This window comes from Taudactylus pleione, unplaced genomic scaffold, assembly GCF_031769625.1.
Source record: "Taudactylus pleione unplaced genomic scaffold, aTauple2 ptg000451l, whole genome shotgun sequence".
NCBI lineage: Eukaryota > Metazoa > Chordata > Amphibia > Anura > Myobatrachidae > Taudactylus > Taudactylus pleione.
In genome coordinates, this window is record NW_028284853.1 from 5982552 (window position 1) to 5999547 (window position 16996).

General features: G+C 44.2%; 1 protein-coding gene across 4 annotated transcripts in view; it reads right to left on the bottom strand.

Moving 5' to 3' along the window:
* The window catches only part of LOC148505539 (syntaxin-binding protein 4-like), a 164560-nt gene that overhangs the window by 22386 nt on the left and 125178 nt on the right, over window positions 1–16996 (bottom strand). For all 4 annotated transcript variants that reach the window (XR_015869886.1, XM_088448177.1, XM_088448179.1 and 1 more), the window contains exons 6-14: window positions 16402–16484; window positions 12612–12738; window positions 9233–9365; window positions 9048–9154; window positions 6720–6870; window positions 6018–6084; window positions 5586–5683; window positions 4369–4465; window positions 1051–1187 (exon numbers count right to left, since the gene is read on the bottom strand). Coding sequence is in view for 3 of the 4 variants with exons in the window: in XM_088448177.1 (XP_088304303.1) it covers window positions 1051–1187; window positions 4369–4465; window positions 5586–5683; window positions 6018–6084; window positions 6720–6870; window positions 9048–9154; window positions 9233–9365; window positions 12612–12738; window positions 16402–16484 (1000 nt within the window). In the remaining variant the exon portion in view is untranslated. The remainder of the gene's footprint in view (window positions 1–1050; window positions 1188–4368; window positions 4466–5585; window positions 5684–6017; window positions 6085–6719; window positions 6871–9047; window positions 9155–9232; window positions 9366–12611; window positions 12739–16401; window positions 16485–16996) is intronic.

Here is a 16996-nt window from a genome sequence, read left to right on the forward strand (position 1 = left end):
TCTCTTCCCTGGCTCTTCCCCATGAGGCCAAGGCCATTTTTCAGGTGCACTATATTATGTCCCTATTTAAAAAATGGGGAGGGCGCCAATTACGGCTCTGTACTGTACTATATAAGTAATACTGTACCAAAAGTAATACTGTACTATAACTTATAAGTAATACTGTACTATGAGTAATACTGTACCATGAGTAATACTGTACTATAACTTATAAGTAATACTGTACTATGAGTGATACTGTACTATGAGTAATACTGTACCATAAGTAATACTGTACTATAACTTATAAGTAATACTGTACTATGAGTGATACTGTACTATGAGTAATACTGTACCATAAGTAATACTGTACTATAACTTATAAGTAATACTGTACTATGAGTAATACTGTACTATAACTTATAAGTAATACTGTAGTATGAGCAATACTGTACCATAAGTAATACTGTACTATATGTAGCGTAATACTGTACTATAACTTCTAAGTAATACTATGAGTAATACTGTACTATAAGTAATACTGTACCATAACTTAGGAGTAATACTGTACTATGAGTAATACTGTACCCAGGCCCAGATTAACAATGGGGCGGATGGAGCTACAGCTCCAGGCCTCCAAATAAAAATAGGCCCATCATCATGACAGTAGGATGTTGACTGACCATCTGCTCTCCACACGGTCAGCCATAAATCATAAGTGGTAAAATTGTATTTCTATTTACCTCACAAAATAATGCATTTTTGTTCTTTTACATATTTACGGAGATATTGGGGCTGAGATTATAGAGTGTGTATATGCCCATGTGGCTCCGACCACACCACACCACACCACACCACACCACACAGCACTGGTCACACATCATCTGCTTCTCATAATAGGCCCTTGATCATTTTCAGCTCCATGCCCATGTAGCCCTCAATCCGGCCCTGACTGTACCATAAGTAATACTGTACTATACGTAATAGTGTACTATAATTTATAAGCAAAGCAATACTGAACTATAAGTTTGAGTGTCATTCACAGATGGAATCAGTGCATCGTTCTCTCACCTTAGTGACGGGGGAATAGAAAGCAGATGTGTCCAGTAAATTGGCCACTTCATAATGTGTGAAGAGTACAGAGCTGGAATCTAGGCAGCTCTCCTCTAACTCGTCCCGTAGACAGTCACGCAGGACCTGCAGGAAATCTGACAAGGAGACACACCAAAAATAAGCACCTTTGTCGGAAAACACTGGGAACATATATCATAATGTGAATTCAAAATCTTGAACTCCAGCCAGCAATTTTACCGGCTCAGTCTCGGACTGGGACATGAAGGGCCCATCGGGTGAAGACAGTGGCAGAGGGGTGTGGACAGCCACCACAGAGGCTAGGCCAACCATTATAGAGGACATAGCATGCAGACAACATGGATACTACAAAGTACTACAGTGGACTGTTCATCCATATTTCTGCTCTACCAGGTAACCTGACATTAGAAGAAGAGATGGGGCCCTCCAGGGATTTCCCCTGTACCCCTGTGTACCTGTCTGACCCAGGGGAGTAGAGAGGGTGGTCCCAGTGGAGCATGAGCTCCAGGCGCCAAAATGGACAGAGGGTGCCATTCAAGCTTCCATAATTCATGGGGCGCTGCACAGTATGATGGCCGCCTGTTAGTTTTATCTTGGTTTGTTTTCTCTATATCCTAAATGAGTTACAGATCGGTGATCCGTTTCTACATTTCATGCCCCCTCAAGCTGCCCAGATTGCCTCCCCTCCGGCCCTCCCTCCTCTGTGATCATCTTCTGTCACCTCCCCTTTCCTGTCATATTGATTACATTCACTTCTCACCTCTTTAATCCTCTCCCCTCTCTACCTTGTGATCGGCTGTTTGCCCCTGTCCACTCCTTTCTTATTGGCTTCTGTCAACACCCCTCTCCGCAGGCACGTTCCTCTCTGATCCCTTCCCTCCTCTCCTCATTCATTCATTGTGCTTCAATGGACTTAAAAGTGACACATCTGAGGTACAATACTAAACTTTAATTTTAAGGTATGAGTTTGAGGATGATACTGCCCCTGTTTTCTGATTTGTTTTTCTCTTCACTTCAGTGTTCCCCCGCAGGCTGGCCATACTCCACCTTCACAGTTCAGTACAGGGAAGGTGGGGGGGGAAGGGCGCTATGACATGCACTTTCTCCGGGCATCATGGTTCCACGCTACTCCTCTGGTCTGACCCTGCACCTACTGTGTACATTTTGAAAGGAAGCTTTGAATGTACTGTATGTGTTTAGTTTGTCAGTTGTCTTTATGGGATGGTTAATGTTCTAGGTTTTCCATTTAGTAAAATTGGTTGATAAACAAAAACATTTCAAACCACAATTTTTGGAGTCCTTTTTGAGACTCCTCTGTGACTTGTACTGTAATATCCATATCATGCACAGTTGGTATTGCCTCATCCCATATATTATATACAGTCAGGTGCATAAATATTGGGACATTGTCAGAATTTTCATATTTTGGCCTCTATTCACCACCACAATGGCTTTGAAATGAAACAAACAAGATGTGCTTTAACTGCAGACTTTCAGATTTAATTTGAGGGTAATTACATCCAAATCAGGTGAACGGTGTAGGAATTACAACGGTTTCTATATGTGCCTCCCACTTTTTAAGGGGCCAAAAGTAATGGGACTATCAACTCAAAAGCTATTTCATGGACAGGTGTGGGCTATTCCCTCATTATTTCATTATCAATTAAGCAGGTAAAAGGTCTGGTGTTGATTCTAGGTGTGACATTTGCATTTAGAATCAGTTGCTGTCGACTCTCAATATGAGATCCAAAGAGCTGTCACTATCAGTGAAGCAAGCCATCATTAGGCTGAAAAATCAAAACAAACCCATCAGAGAGATAGCAAAAACATTAGGTGTGACCAAATCGACTGTTTGGAACATTCTTAAAAAGAAAGAACGCACCGGAGAGCTCAGCAACACCAAAAGACCCGGAAGACCACGGAAAACAACTGTGGTGGATGACAGAAGAATTATTTCCCTAGTGAAGAAAAACCCCTTCACAACAGTTGGCCAAATCAAGAACACTCTCCAGGAGGTAGGTGTATATGTGTCAAAGTCAACAATCAAGAGAAGACTTCACAAGATTCGCCACAAGATGTAAACCATTGGTGAGCCTCAAAAACAGGAAGACCAGATTAGAGTTTGCCAAACAACATCTAAAAAAGCCATTGCAGTTCTGGAACAACATCCTATGGACAGATGAGACAAAGATCAACATGTACCAGAGTGATTGGAAGAGAAGAGTATGGAGAAGGAAAGGAACTGCTCATGATCCAAAACATACCACCTCATCAGTGAAGCATGGTGGTGGTAGTGTCATGGCGTGGGCATGTATGGCTGCCAATGGAACTGGTTCCCTTGTATTTATTGATGATGTGACTGCTGACAAAAGCAGCAGAATGAATTCTGAAGTGTTTTGGGCAATATTATATGCTCATATTCAGTCAAATGCTTCAGAACTCATTGGACGGTGCTTCACAATGCAGATGGACAATGACCCGAAGCATACTGCAAAAGCAACCAAATAGTTTTTTAAGGCTAAAAAGTGGAATGTTATGCAATGGCCAAGTCAATCCCCTGACCTGAATCCGATTGAGCATGCATTTCACTTGATGAAGACAAAACTGAAGGGAAAATGCCCCAAGAACAAGCAGGAACTGAAGACATTTGCAGTAGAGGCCTGGCAGAGCATCACCAGGGATGAAACCCAGCGTCTGCGTTCCAGACTTCAGGCTGTATTTGCCTGCAAAGGATTTGCAACAAAGTATTAAAAAGTGAAAGTTAGATTTAGGATTGTTTAGTTTGTCCCATTACTTTTGGCCCCTTAAAAAGTGGAAGGCACATATAGAAACCATTGTAATTCCTACACCGTTCACCTGATTTGGATGTAATTACCCTCAAATTAAATCTGAAAGTCTGCAGTTAAAGCACATCTTGTTTGTTTCATTTCAAACCCATTGTGGTGGTGAATAGAGGCCAAAATATGAAAATTCTGTCAATGTCCCAATATTTATGCACCTGACTGTATGTGTACTTGTAGCACTGTTCCAGGATATGTCATATGTGGACAGTTTATAACAAATACAAACACTTTGGACCCAAAGTATAAAGGCCTGAGACCTACCAAATGCATAGAATCAGTGCCTGGTTGTTACACACGTAGGGGCTGTTCACATCGTCATGCAGTGCTGAGCCCACCACAGCCAGGAGTGTATAGAGGGGAAGAGGCCGAACTGGAGAAGGGGCTCTGGCAAAAATACTTCATTGTGGTGTAAGGGCCCAGAGATATAGCACTATATATAGCCTGTAATACTTACCTCCATACGCTACTGTCCCCTGACAGTCTGTGATCAGACCCTTGTGTAGTTCTCTCTTCTTCTCGTCTGACACATCCAGTCTAAGGACCTTCAGGATCTGTAATGTCAAACAAAATATAGGACTGACTAGCAACATGAGCAAAAATAACCCACAGCTATAAACCAGACATCAATGCGGGCCTGGCAGAAGCACTTTGGAGCCCTAGGACCTCCGACCCCTTGGGTGACTTCTTAGATTAGCAGACAGGGATTGGCATCTTCTTCTCAGAATGGGATTGTAGCCTTAGGCAACCACATGGCCTCACCTAAAGACGGTGCTAGCCCTGCCTCAACAGTGTTGGCAGTGGGTATAATGCACCCCCCCTTCCCAATATATAGTTGTGATTTAAAGGCATCATTTGGCTTGCCTGTTATTAGGAATCACGGGAAGGTGCAGAAGAATGAGGTGCGAGGCCAGATATGCCACATTTCCAGCCGCTTGGACTGTTTCATAGAAAATGGCTATTATTATAAATAAAAATATGTGTAAAAAAAAAGAGAAGCTTAAAAAAGAGACCATCCTGCTAACTCTAATACTGTCACAAACATGCTAGAAAAGAGTTGCGTGGCCAAGATTCCAAGATCCAGTGCATGTTTTACAGGATTCCCATTTGCTGTGTCCTCTGGAAGGAAAAGAAGGAATTGACCGTATATTACATGGTTAATGTGTCTCTCCTCCCAGTGTATGCTCTTCTGGCATGGTGCGACGTTTACGCAGGAGGGGCATCAATAACACCACTGCCTAATGGAGAGGGGATCACAGCCCCGACCAATGGAGCATTCACATTGGGGGTGACACTGCACCCCAGGTACATACAACACTATGGAGTCTATTTACTAAGCAGTGTTAGAAGACAGAGTGAAAAGTGATAAGGTGCCAGCCAATCAGCTCCCAACTGTCATTTTGGCTGAAATGTACATCTAGGGGTAAATTTACTAAAGTGAGAGATTTTAGAAGTGAGTTTTAAAAGTGATGTTGCCTATAGCAACCAATCAGATTCTACTTAACATTTAATTAGCACCTTCTAGAAGATAATAGCTAGAATCTGATTGTTTGCTATGGGCAACATCACTTTTAAAACTCACTTCTAAAAAAATCTCACTTTAGTAAATTGACCCCCTAGTCTGCATCTCAGTGACAATCCATATTTAGCAGGAGCATTTGAAATAACACTTACCAAGTCCAGTTTATCCTTTTTGAGTCGGACATGGGGATCTAACGTGACCTTCTGTTTGTTCCCTGTCGATGTTCTGTGATTAAGAGGGGACCCTGGAACTGGAAGGTGGAATGTACGTATTATACAAAATAGGAAGTACCAGTTTGGGACAGTATAATACAGATCCAGCTTAAATTACATAGATGCACACTAATACAGGTCAACAACTAATGGCCACCAGTCAGGATTTAGCTTTATTGAGTCTCTGCAAGCTCAAAGCACAAAGAGTACCCAGTGAGTCCCGGCCTCAGGTATTGGGATATCTCAGGGGAGAGACTTATTACATGATCGGGGGCAGATAAAATATCAGAGAGTTGTCCCAAAGTGGACTTCCCCTTTAAATTGGCGCCCACATCATAACCAGTTACCGAAGAATGAGTTACAGCCTCCTACCTGAGATGGTAAGTTCAGGGGGGCAGACGTCATGGGATGAAGAAGGCACATTATTTTCATGTCGCCACTGAAAGACAATGGAGTGAAGATGTCGCTTGCAGACACCAGTTGACACTTCCCATTACATTACATGCACACGAATCTTACATATCGTACTGTTAGCACAAGCGCACTTTAAATGTTGTGTGAACTGTGTGAAACTTTATTCAACTCACTGAGCAGCTGACAGATGAATAAAGGGGGGCAGACAGAGCCATATACAGTATATAACAGTGAGTACAAAGGGGAGAGGTGATGGGAAGTTTTCAGGAGCGTGGAATTAATCTGTCAGAGCGATTGCACCTTTATAACCATATAGCATGGGTAACTCTTGCATAAGGGATTATGATACTTATTATAATTCATCCAGTGCACAATTGCATCTGTCATAGGGGTAAATTTAGTCTTTAGCTAAACTGTGATCATCTTGAGTTACTAGCGTGGTGCAAAATGGAATTCTGGAAGCAGTCGTTTTTACAAGTGCCACTAGATTCTGATGTAGAAGACTTAAGTTCACGCTACGAGGTGGACCTCAGTGCAAACGCCAATGCCGGTGGAATGTCAGCACTACAACTGTTGTAATTGGTGAGTCAGTGCTTCAATAAAGGCAGCTCCAGCAGTGCTGTTCAAGTTATTACATTTTAAGAGGGTTTATTATCTCACCTCTGGAGACCGGACGTGGACTTTTAGTCTGCAGGAGGCCAGACCGTTTCCCAGAATCCTGTGCTGCAAGGAACTAGAGCTATTGGCACTGGAGACACCAGGAATACGCCCTGTGTTTGGGATAAAGGACACATCGGTGCAGCTGTCCTGTCTTAGAAGAAAGATGAAAAGTTTAAAGAATTTAATAGCAGCCCGTTGTAACGTCAAGGCCCCAAGGTTATATATAAATCCCTATCTAAATTTGACATGTTATAGTTTCTTCTATCACAATAAGAATTGTATTAATCTATTCTGGAATCTCCCTGATGAAATAGAGTATGCAGGCTGTGAAGGCTTCCTCAAGAGCCACCACCAAGAAAGGGTCATTTATCAACAGCAAATAATGTGGATATGTAGCGCATTTCATTCTGCGCAAATATACACTTAGGGGTAAATTTGCTAAGACGGGAGTTCTATTAAGAAGTTAAGTTGTCCATAACAACCAATCAGATTCCAGGTATTATCTTCTAGGTGCTAGATAAATGAGAAGTAGAATCTGATTGGTTGCTATGGGCAACATCACTTATTAAACAGAACTACCATCTTAGTAAATTTACCCCTAACTGTCTTTGTGCAGCTGCTTATGGGTCTAATACACCCCAGACAGCTGACTATAATAATATTATCTGGAAATGTAAATATCTTCTACCACATAAAATATAAATTATTACTGTAGGAGCAGCGAGAGGCTATATTTTACACCCCCCAATGCCGCCATGTTGTTGCGCTTATCCCTCATAACTAGCCATGCAGAAATATCACAATGGGGCTGACATCTGCATTGCTTGCACATATGCAATTAACCTTTTTTTAACTCTCAATTTATATAGCTTTGAAAATAAGGGATGAAATACATTTTCAATAGAAAACACAATATATTGTTTTAGAAGAGCAGCTCCTGACCAATAGAAGCACCAGGAAACCTGCCAGATCTGAAGAAGATCCCTTTGCTGGTACAGTAAGTAACAGGGGCGTATCTACCCATTGGCCAGGATGGTGCTCGCCAGGGGCGCCAGCCAAAGGGGGGCGCCATCCGGCAGTGCCACCAGCAGCCAAGGGGTGGAATCAGGCCAGGAATAGCGGCGGTGCAGCCGGTGCCTTGCACCGCACCCACCGCTAGTCCCCCGCGCCCCACAAGTGTAGGGCAGACCGCAGTGAGAGCGGTCTGCCCTACACAGTAACAAACACACAGCCGCTATCGGCAGCTGTATGTTTGTTATAGCAGCTAGCCAATAAGAATCAGGCAGACTCTCATTGGCTGCTGCGTCCACGGAGGGAGCTGGCTGGAGCTCACTCATGAGCTCCGTCTTCTGGCTCCCCCCGCAGCTGGTGATGGGAGAGACGTCATGACGTCTCTCCCATCCCATAGTGCAGAGCGAGAGCGGGCCCGGAGGAGAGGACAGCGGTGGTCATCGGCAGGAGTGTGGATTCAGGTAAGTTGTTTTTTCTGTGTGTGTGTGTGTAAGCCTGGCACAGGGGGGGGACTGTATAGGGGATGGCCGCTACAGGGTGCACTTTATCGGGTGGTGGCCGCTATTGGGGGCACTGTATAGGGGCGATGCTACTGGGACCACTTTATGGAGGGGGGTGGCCGCTACTGGGGGCACTTTATACGGGAGACTACTACTGGGAGCACTGTAGAGGGGGTACTACTACTGGGGCACTGTATTGGGGGGCGCTACTGGGGCCACTTTATGTGGAGGGGGTGGCCGCTACTGGGGGCACTGTATAGGGGGGGACTACTATTGGGGGCACTGTATAGGGGGGACTACTATTGGGGGCAATGCTGTATAGGAGCTATTACTACTGGGGGCAATGCAGCATAGGGGGATTACTACTGGGGGCAATGCATAGTGGGGACTACTACTGGGAGCACTGCATAGGGGGGACTACTACTGGGGGCAGTGCCTGAAATTATGAGGGGAAGGGGGCGCCAGTCCATTACACTGCCAGGGGCACTCGGATCCCTAGATACACCCCTGGTAAGTAATAAACCCTTTTATCTAGTTAATATTCTACTTCTAGCCAAAACTACAGTTTGGGTGGATCTTTTCTTTGGAGGTGATGGACTAAGCACTGGAGGGAGATAAAGTACCAGCCAATCGGCTCCTGTCACATTACAGGCCGTGTTTGAAAAATGACACTTAGTAGCTGATTAGTTGGTATTTTCTCTCTCTCCAAAGCTTAGAAAATCTCCCCAACTGATAAGTAAAATATCTCCAGAAAGGCAGATGGAATAATTCTGTTATTTGTATGTTAGTGACATGGAGATACGTTCCAGATGCTCACCTGAACCTGCATCTGGTCAGAATCCGTTTGGCTTCCTCGTTGGTGACTCCAATCAGTGAGTCTTTGTTGATAGACACCAGCTGATCTCCCGGTCGTAGCCGTCCGTCCTGTAAAAGGTCACACAGGTCCTTAGTTGATGGAATCAATGGTTATGGGCCTGCTACTAGTGTCGCTGGCACACTTACCCGGTAGCAGTCTCCATCCGGTAACACCTCCTGTACATAGACCATTGGCCCTTCCTGGCGATTGGAACCTCCGCTGATTGCCAGTCCCAGGCCGGTAGACTTAAGTATGGAAATATTCTGGATAGTTGAGTCACTGAGTATAAAGTGGATGGAGATAAAGTACCAATCAATCACCTCCTAACTGTCATTTTTCAAACACAGCCTGTAACATGGCAGTTAAGAATTGATTGGTTGGAACTTTATCTCTGCAAGGCTTAGTACATCTCCCCCATTGTCAGTTGTTATACGGGCCGTGTGTCCTAATACATGCTGAGCACTGCACATTGTCACCTGGCTGTCATGTTTATCGTGTAAATCTTTCTTGAGAGTCACATACATTATAATTAGTGGGATCCTGGGATTTGAGGCCAAAAATGGCGATATTGGGCACTTACAATCCCGGAATTGACAGGATTGAATTGCGAGCAGTGGTCCTAATTGAATTGTGCAGCAGCTGCTGCGTGATGAATTTAGACGGCAGCGCTGTTAGAACGCAGTGCGGATGGCAGGCTGTGAGACTGAGCGGGCATGATGTCAGCCCCATACCAGCCCGCTCCCTCAACAGCTGCTACCCGCCCACCCGCTGCCTATAGAGGTAGGGATGGCCATCTGTGTGGTTATCATCGATGGTTACCATCGATGGTGATATTGCAAGTGGCTGTCGATGGTAAACAACTATGCAATGGGTGACCACCGATGGTTTCGCCAACCAATGGTCATCCCTGTCCTTTGACTGACTGATCTATGGTATTGCTCTCTGCCACTCATACTGTACTGCTGGGTGTCCCTCTCTTTATGGATCTGAGCACCAAGCAGGTGAAATGTGCTGCTGTTTTTTTTTTAGTGATCATCCCTACTAGAGCTGCCCCCCTGGTCACATGGCCTGGATATATTTTATAGGGAGCTTATAAGGTCACCTGCTGGTTGCTTGATTCCCCCTTCTTACCAATACTAGGCTTGTGACACAGGAGAGAGAAATGGGGGTGCACTGACTGGTCACTGAGGCGGCAAATCGGCGATTAACAACCGGGTAACAGGGTACACTACCCGTGGTCTGCCTGTGGTAGTGTCACTGCCCCTGGACCGGTGTGAGTACTCGGTGCCCTGCCCTGGCTCAGCTGGCTGCTGCAAGGCAGAGTCAGTGAGACTGTCCTGCTGCCAGCGGCCTGCCTGAACTTGGCGTCGGCGTGTGCTGTGCTGACTGCTGCTGGGTGATCGACTAGTGCTGCCTTCTGGAGTGGAGTGGACTGGACAGTGAGATGGACTCTGGAGGAGAGTGAGGGTCTCATTCAGACCCGCTCGCAAGTGCTTGAGCGCTCGCAAGCGGGTTGATATTTGGCTGTGCGCACGCACAGTGGCCGCACTGCACGTGCGCAAGCCCCGGAGAGAGAGAAATTCTCTCGCTCCGGGGATCACTACAACAGGGGAGGCTGTCGATGTTGATTGACAGCTGACCCCGTTTTGTAGGCGTGGCGGTGGGGTGGTTTCACGAACAGAGGCGTTCCCAAGCGAACGCTTGCCGTTTGTGGGCGGCCCCACTGACATCACTATTAGAGCCAAAAGCTCTCTGGGGCTTGCGGCAGACAAGACCCTACCTCAAGGGTCAAGTCACAAGCCCCGATGGTCGCGATGGTCCCGACCATCGCGACTATCAACATGCTCACTCGCTAAGGCTGTGGGTGGTAACCCACAGCTTAGCGAGCGGCCAGGAGGCCGGATCTATTTTGACATGCGGACACCCTCATTCAGAGCGAGCGCTCGCATTTTGCAAGTTTTAAAAGTTTTTTTTAATACTGTCGGGGGCCCAGAAAGCTTTTTTTTTACCTGTGGGCCTGTGCATTTGGGCTAGAAGCACAAAAAAACTTTCAGCACATTGCTGGTCTAACTAATTTCTCCTACTATATTTAAAGAAAACATATGTGATATCCAGCGCTGGAGAAACACGCGCAAACGTGTCTCATGTGCCTAGTGGGAATCACCACTGTCAGTATTGGCTGGGTAATTCTAATTAGTGCTAGCTTAGTAATGCAACTTGCCAATCATAGGTGGAGTGGATGCTAATTTCTTAAAGGCTTGTAAAGATTTTCTGTCTAACCATCCAACTAGTTGATTGGTTGGAATGAAAACCTGGTAAGGTATGACAGCAAATGACAATCAGCAATTTGCTCCCAAACGCCGGAAAATGGACAAAAACTGTTGTTTGAACAAATTGTTTAGATCAAACATTTAACAAACTTGTCTGACGACCATTTTCATCTGTTTTCTGGCATTTAGGAGCAAATTGCTGATCATCAGTTACTCCCATACGTTACCAGATTTTCATTCCAACCAATCAACTAGTTGGATGGTTGGACAGAAAATCTTTATGTGTGTATGCAGCTATACTCTTAAAGGTGCATACACACGTAACGATTTTTTTAACGATTTAACTATAACAACGTCGTTATCGTTCAAAAAATCGTTCAGTTTCTGAGTTATAACGATGAACGATTATCGTTCATGCGCGTTCCCATTTGTAGTTTGTAGTTCATCGTCCATTCTGACTGACCAACTTAACGATTTTCATTAAGGGAACTTACAAAAATCGTTTGTAGTTCAAAAAAATCGCTCATTACATTTAGTAAATGAACGATTTTAGTAAACGATTTTCGTTCATTTTTCCCTTGAACAAGTGAACGAAAATCGTTTAGTAAAATCGTTCATTTACAAAATCGTTGTAAATGTGTGTGTATGCAGCTTTAGAGATAATAGCTTGACAACCATATTATGCCCCAGTGCTTAGAGATTTGCAAAGACAGACACTCTTTTTATTTTAAGAGTTAACATAATATGTTTGCTATTCAATCAGGCATTCATTCTAACTTGGAAAATATGCTGTAACATCTTTAAAATTCATACTAAAACATATGACATACCGTATCTTTATCATTTTTATCTTTGTTTTATGGATTGCAACTAAAATACTTGTTTTATTTTGAGTAAAGCAGAAACCCTGAAATTTAAATTTTCACCAAAGTTCGTAAAGTTTAATAGTAATTGTTTTTTATGTTTTCATATGAAAATTTACTTATTTCTTTGTCCATAGTAGTGATATCACTATATAGTACAGTATATACCAATGTATTGTATCTTTGTATAATATATACCATTATATTATATTGTTATATAATGTATACCATTTCATTGTATCATTGTTTAGTATATACTATATACCATTATATTATATTTTTATATAATGTATACTATTTCATTGTATCATTGTTTAGTATATATACCATTATAATATATAGTTATGTAGTGTAAACCTTTTCATTGTATCATTGTTTAGTATATACCTTACCTTGGAGTATAATATGGAGAAACACCAGCACTCCCCCCAAACTGGCTATGGGAGCTGGCAGGACTCAGTAATAAAGGACTCTGGGAGCGTGATGAGGACTCGGAGGAGGTACTTTCCAGGTATCTGCCTAGATCATACATAAAAACGATAAAAAGATTTATAGTAGACCTGTTACCTCTACATAATTCTACATAAATGTAATCAAAACACCAAATAAACACTTGGCTGTTTGGGTATTAATAACAAAAAAAGTAAAGATCCAAAAATATCTTTATACTCTATCCAAAGTACAGGGTCAGATGCCATATTTCATGTCACACTATCAGAACGCTTCAAAATCTGTCTCCTCAATTTAATTTATATACTATTGTGTAATTTGTTAAAAAAAAAAAAGAGAGTAGAAATGTAAAAAAAAAATAATTATTTTAGGATTTAATAAGTTCCAAGTCTTTCATCAAAGATTCACTAGAACAGGGTTGGCAACCCCCAGCACAGGTGGTAGACGTAGCAGGCGGGATAGTTGTAAGTGGCTCGATGTAAGTTAGGAAGATTTACCAGCTAGGACCAATATGTAACTTCCAGGCTTAAATTTAGGTCGGAATATTTTATACTGAAAAAAACTATTTATTTATTCTGTTGCAGATAACAAACAGTACCAATAAGCCCAAACCGGCCGATTTACCTAATAGCTCTGTCGGCAAATTGGCCTTGCCGGCTGCCACCTACTCTTTGTACTGTAACTACCGTTCTCACTACCTTTATAGTTGTGTGGCTTGAAATGTCTTACATATTTCTAGGATTAAAAATATGCAGTATGTCTATTTGTTGGTCCCATTATCATTAAATAATACAGGGCCCTGCGTACACATAGGCAACATCGGACGCAGATCAGGCAAACATCGACTTCCTCAGTGAGTCTATGGTCACTCAGAATGGCCACCGTAACTGAGACGTCGGAGCCATGGTAACTGCATATGGGTTCTCAGATGCTGGATGTGACACGTCCCAAAGTAGTCAAGACACGCCTGTGATTTTAACCGACACGCCACGTTACCTCCCCCAACCGCTCCCTGCCTGTCACACAAACTGCAAATAAAGACTCGCAGCGCGCGACTACAGCAATGTACCTTGACACATGTGCAGTGGTAAAATACGCTTCATTTGCGGAAATATATAGGCATAGTGTACAACTCTAAATCAGACAATAGATAGAGAGATAGATATGAGATAGATAGATAGATAGATAGATAGATAGATAGATAGATACAGGGGTTAAAGTGGCCCAGAATGGGGCAGAACTGCGTTCCGTCACTGCTATTTGGAGACAGAACCAGTTCCACCTCCTCAGACCCACCTCAGCCCGCGTGCCGCAGGGAGGCTCCATTTGCCGGGCGCCCGGTGAGATTTTGTTACTAGCGGGCATCTGCCTCCCTCCCCGCAGCGCCAGCGGCAGCCGGAGACTGGAGCGCACTCATGAGCTCCGGCTTCCGTCTCCCGCAGTGCACTATGGGACAGACATCGTGACATCTCTCCCATAGTTCAGAGGAGCAGCCAGGCGGACCAGATGGCAGTGGATGCAGGAGCTGGGCTTAAGGTAAGTATTAGGTTTGTTTTGTTTAAGCGGCTTCACTATAGCGAGCATTACTACTCAGAGGGCACTACCACTGGGGGCATTACTACTCAGGGGGCACTACCACTGGGGGCATTACTACTCAGGGGGCACTACCACTGGGGGCATTACTACTCAGGGTGCACTACTACTGGGGGGACTACTCAGGGGGCACTACCACTGGGGGCATTACTCAGGGGGCACTACTACTGGGGGGACTACTCAGGGGGCACTACCACTGGGGGCATTACTACTCAGGGGGCACTACCACTGGGGGCATTACTACTCAGGGTGCACTACTACTGGGGGGACTACTCAGGGGGCACTACCACTGGGGGCATTACTCAGGGGGCACTACTACTGGGGGGACTACTCAGGGGCACTACCACTGGGGGCATTACTCAGGGAGCACTACTACTGGGGGGACTACTCAGGGGGCACTATTACGGGGGGCATTACTCAGGGGGCACTACTATTGGGGGCATTACTATTAGGGGCTCTATTACAGGAGGATTACTAATGGGGGCATTGCACAGGGGGCACTGCATAAGCGTCACCACTCCTTGGGGCACTGCATTAGGGGGGCTCTGCATAAGGGGCACTATCACTGTGGGTACTGCATAAGGGGCACTACCACTACTGGGGGCTTTGCATAAGGGGCACCACTGCTGAGGGCACTGCATAAGGGGCTCTACTATTGGGGGCACTATTACAGGAGGATTACTAATGGGGGCATTGCATAGGGGGCACTGCATAAGGGGCACCACTCCTGGAGGCACTGCTTAAGGGGCACTACCATGACTGTGGGCTCTACATAAGGGGTACTACCACTACTGGGGGCACTGCATAAGGGGAACTACTACTACTGGGGGCACTGCATAAGGGGCACTACCACTACTAGGGGCTCTGTATAAGGGGCTCTACCACTACTGTTGGCACTGCATAAGGGGAACCACTACGGGGCACCACTACAATGGGCAGTATGGGTAAGGGGCACTACTGCTGTGGGCATTGTATAAGGGGCACACATTTGGGCATTGTGTAAAAGGGGCACTGCTGTGTGTCATACATGAATAAGGGACACTACTATGTGGTGTAATGTGAATCAAGATTGTGCTACTGTGTGGGGTAATTTGAATTGGAAATACCATTGTGTGACCACGCCCCTTTTTTAACAGACGCGTGACATCCCTTTATTGAAAAAGCACTGAGGGGGGGCGGTGACTTCCACCACTTCTCTAGATAGATAGATAGATAGATAGATAGATAGATAGATAGATAGATAGATAGATAGATATTTCATCTAAATGTAGAACCAGCACACTGAGATTAACTAGATTTTAGCCGGTATTAGTGATAACAATAGGTTGCTAACCCCTGCTCTAGAATATAGAACAAAAGCAGGACTCTCATTTGCATATGACGTTTAAGTAGATCCAAACAAATAACACATCTGAAATTTTATTAAAACACTGATTTACACATGAAAGTCAAGCGGTAGGGGGAGTCTATACAAAAATAATCTCTTTCATTTTAAATCCTAAAGGTAGTAGAACTGTGGGGCTCATTTATCAAAATGCAGTAATAATGATTTTATCGCTGCTCATTGCGGTGATAAAGGACAACTTAGAAAAAGCAACCCGACATTAAAATACGCAACAGATACGGAGTTCTGTGACGACAACCTTTGTTCTTGTGCTTTTATATCAGGGGTGGGGAACCTTTTTTCTGCCGAGGGCCATTTTGATATACTGTATATAACAATATTTGCGGACCTGATGCAGGCCACGCCCCATTCATGTGATGTCACACAGGGGAGCGCCACAATCGCACGTGATTACAGTAATGCCTGGAGCAAACTGAGGATGCTTCGGGGAGCTGTAAGGGCAGTGATGTGACTGACTGACGCATCCTAAGGACGCCCCAGGCGGCACTGCTGCATAGATTCTAGCTGCAGGGTGTTAATCTAGGCACCAGGCTAGCCAGATGGGGCTAGCAGAAAAAGGTCAGAGGGCCAAACCAAATGATTCCGGGGGCCTTATATGGCCCCCGGGCTTGAGGTTCCCCATCCATATTTTATATGGTTGCAGAACTCCCTGGTGACTTGTAATATCTATATATTGCATATTAGGTAATGCATTACCCCATATACATTCTTGAAAGGTCTGGTGTCATACTCACTGCTGTGCATGATGGGAGAGCTCCGGGAAGATTCAGAGTCGCTGTGCAAGCTGCATTTCTCCAGCAGTTCTGAGAATTCCTTCCTGTAACACAGCATATATCATATCATATAAATCTTATATCTGATATCTAATCCCAGATTCTCACGCTGCAGCCAATTATACCACTTCTGAGAATTCCTTCCTGTAACACAGCATATACCATATCATATAAATCTTATATCTGATATCTAATCCCAGATTCTCACACTGCAGCCAATGATACCACTTCTGTGAATTCCTTCCTGTAACACAGCATATATCATATCATATAAATCTTATATCTGATATCTAATCCCAGATTCTCACACTGCAGCCAATGATACCACTTCTGAGAATTCCTTCCTGTAACACAGCATAAACACAACATATCTTACTGTATATCATATCATATTATATTATATTATACAAATCATATATCTAATATTCTTTCCTACATTTTATATCATATCATATAAATCATATAAAATGTCTAACTCTAATCTCAGATCCATGCAATGTGGCCAACTCTATCACTTCAGAGAATTCCTTCCTTCCACCAAAGGAACCGGCCCATA